Source organism: Pezoporus occidentalis, unplaced genomic scaffold (assembly GCF_034315485.1).
Source record: "Pezoporus occidentalis ecotype Australia unplaced genomic scaffold, CSIRO_AGI_Poc_V1 ctg143, whole genome shotgun sequence".
In the NCBI taxonomy this organism is placed as follows: domain Eukaryota; kingdom Metazoa; phylum Chordata; class Aves; order Psittaciformes; family Psittacidae; genus Pezoporus; species Pezoporus occidentalis.
In genome coordinates this window covers 815,553-818,264 of record NW_026913241.1, presented here as the reverse complement: position 1 = coordinate 818,264, position 2,712 = coordinate 815,553, and the positions used below count along the sequence as shown (strand labels likewise).

General features: G+C 49.5%; 1 protein-coding gene across 1 annotated transcript; it reads right to left on the bottom strand.

Moving 5' to 3' along the window:
- Nucleotides 1-219: 219 nt before the first annotated feature.
- TSSK6 (testis specific serine kinase 6) lies at nucleotides 220-1,260 on the bottom strand. The gene has a single exon (XM_062609990.1). The coding sequence runs from the start codon at nucleotides 1,121-1,123 to the stop codon at nucleotides 290-292; it is 834 nt and encodes a 277-aa protein (XP_062465974.1). The 5' UTR covers nucleotides 1,124-1,260; the 3' UTR covers nucleotides 220-289.
- Nucleotides 1,261-2,712: the final 1,452 nt, after the last annotated feature.

Here is a 2,712-nt window from a genome sequence, read left to right as displayed (position 1 = left end):
CCCAATCAGGCTGGTTTAAGGAGCCCCACATGTTGCTCTTACTGCTACCTCAGCATGGTCATTGTATCTTTAAACCCAACCAACAGAAGGCTCATGTCTCCTCTCCTGAAAGATCTCACCACCTTCTGGGAGCACACGGTCTTGGTGGTGCTTGAAGTTCAATCAGTTCCACATAGTGGCACCCCCAGGGCTCAAAATGATCAATAAACCATAGAAAGCTTTTCTACCACAGAACTGATTACACTAGCATGTTACTGCTCTCCCCACTCCCTGTGGAGAGCTTCCCCATTCAGATGTCCCCCTTCAACCAGCTGTTCTTAGCTACCTGCCCCACACCGGGCCGGGAGGCTGGGCTGTACTGGAGCAGTTGGGTGATGAGGGCTTGGCAGGGCTCTGGCAGTGGGGGCAGCCCCTCAGGGTACAGCACTCCTTTCTTCTGCTGCTGGGATATTTTGCAGATGTGGGTATTGTCAAAGGGCATGCAGCCCGTCACCATCACGTACAGCATCACCCCCAGGCTCCACATGTCATACTTCTTGGCATCGTAGGGGATGCCCATCAGCACCTCTGGGGAGCTGTAGGCTGCTGACCCACAGAACGTGGTACTCAGGTCTGGATAGCTGCTGGTCTCCTTGCTGAAACCAAAGTCACTGAGTTTGGCCCTGTGGCCATCAGCGGTGAGCAGCACGTTCTCACACTTGAGGTCCCGGTGCACCAAGTTGTGGTCATGCAAGTAGTGCACAGCACCCACAACCTGTGCAAAGATGTCCCGGGCCTTGGGGACACAGGGCAGCTTCCCCAGCTGCTGCACCAGCTTCAACAGGTCAGTGGCTGCTGCCTCCATCACTATGTAGAGCTTTCCACTGCAGACCTCGATGAGCTCCAAGACACGCACAATGTTGGGGTGCTGGATCTTGCGCAGGATATTGAGCTCCCGGGGCAGAAACTTGTACACAAAGGTGTGGGGTGCTCGCTGCCGGTCCACCACCTTGATGGCTAGGGGGCCCTTGTATTTGTTGGAGGTGGCTGCCTTGACCTTGGAGAAGCTGCCTTCCCCAATTGTGCGACCCAGCCTGTAGCCCAGATCATGAAGTATCTTCTCTCCTCCATCGGTTTTTGGCATGGTGTCTGATCTTGATGGTCTTGATTGAAGCTGGTGCTTTGCTGTGGGATTTGGAAGCTTTAATGTATGGTGTGTGGCAGCTGGTGACCTTTACTCTCCTCTGTGGCCTGGTGGGTGCCCCTTTGGGCTCCAGGGCACGCTTGGCTATTGTGATGGGGTGAAGTTCTATGGCAATGCCTTTGTGAGATCAGAAAGGTGTCTGGTGTGCCCTCAGCTCATGGATGCCCGAGGCATGCCCATGCACATGCACATGCCAAGGGAGAACTCCCACAGGTGATATTTTAGAGCTTTTACCTTTTTCACCTCTTCAAAAGAGAGCTTTTTGGATGATGAGAGATGAGAAATCCATTCGGGTACCTGTACCAGATTTCTGCAGGGTATTAGTTATATTAAAATCAAACTGCACAAAGGGTACAGTGATTTCTACTGTCTCTGACTGCATACCACCTTGGCTGGCTGTAAATAGTTCCTTTTTCATTATGATGGTGCAGGGAGATATTCTACTAGGTAGGTTTTCTGATTTAGGGCGATGTGGATGGGGAACTTTAAAAGCATCTTTCAGAAGAAACAGCTTTTCAGTTTCTTAACACTGTAATTGCTCTCCCTCTATTTTTATCAAAATGGTATTTTGGAGATTCACAGAGAAGGAGTGAGATCAGAGATCCTTCGGAGAGCTTCTCTAATTTAGATTTGAAATGCTTTTATTCAGTTCTAGTTTCCATAAAACTGATGGTCAGATTAAGCATGGGGGCAGGAGCTGGGCTGGGTCCCACATCCACTCCAGAGCAAAGCATCCCACCTCTTGCATGTTGCTTCATAGGCCAGCGTCAGCTCCTTCCTCCAAGTGCTGCATCCTTGGCTCTCATGAACAGTTGTTTCTGGTTTGTGCTGGGCTTTTTAAGCTGCTTGAGGATCCTGTCCTCCCTGTGGAGCTCACATTCCCTTTGCAGCTGTACAAAGGACCCCAGGACCACAAAACAACCATCTTCCAAAATACCAACCCAAATGCTATTTTTGAGTTTTGAATATATGTTTCATTCTGCTTCTGAAGAGGAATAAGACCCAGCTGAAGACAGAAGAAATCTTTCCTGTGAGTCCATCTTGTCAGTGCTCTGAAGTCACTCGAGGAAATTAAATTAATTCAAAATACTGAAAACATAGGTCTGTATGTGCTGTGGGGGTGCTTTGCCCTGACTCCTAAGGACAAGTAATGTAATCATGTTGAGTTTTGTCTGCTGGAGAAGTTGTAGGTCAAAACCAAACCTCTTCCCCCCTTCAGATGCTATTTCTATGGGCCAGTTGGAAGTGTGGGAATTCAATGTGCTGTGGAAGCACAGTTGCCAGGCATGTAATATCGGGCATGTTGTCAAAAGGTCAGGCAAGTGGCAGGTATGTTGCATGGTGGAGGATTTGCTCCTGTGCAGGGCTACCCTGACTGGACATGTTCAAGTCCAGGTTGGATGGAGCTTGGAGCAACCTGGTCTAATCAAATATGTCCCTGCCTATGGCAGGGGTGTTGGAACTAGATGACTTTTGAAGGTCCCTTCCAGCTCAAACCATTCTATGATTCTATGCTGGCCCCTGAGGAA

Excerpts from the sequence above, each read along its gene's own strand:
- TSSK6 (XM_062609990.1), bottom strand. The coding sequence starts at position 1,123 with ATGCCAAAAACCGATGGAGGAGAGAAGATACTTCATGATCTGGGCTAC.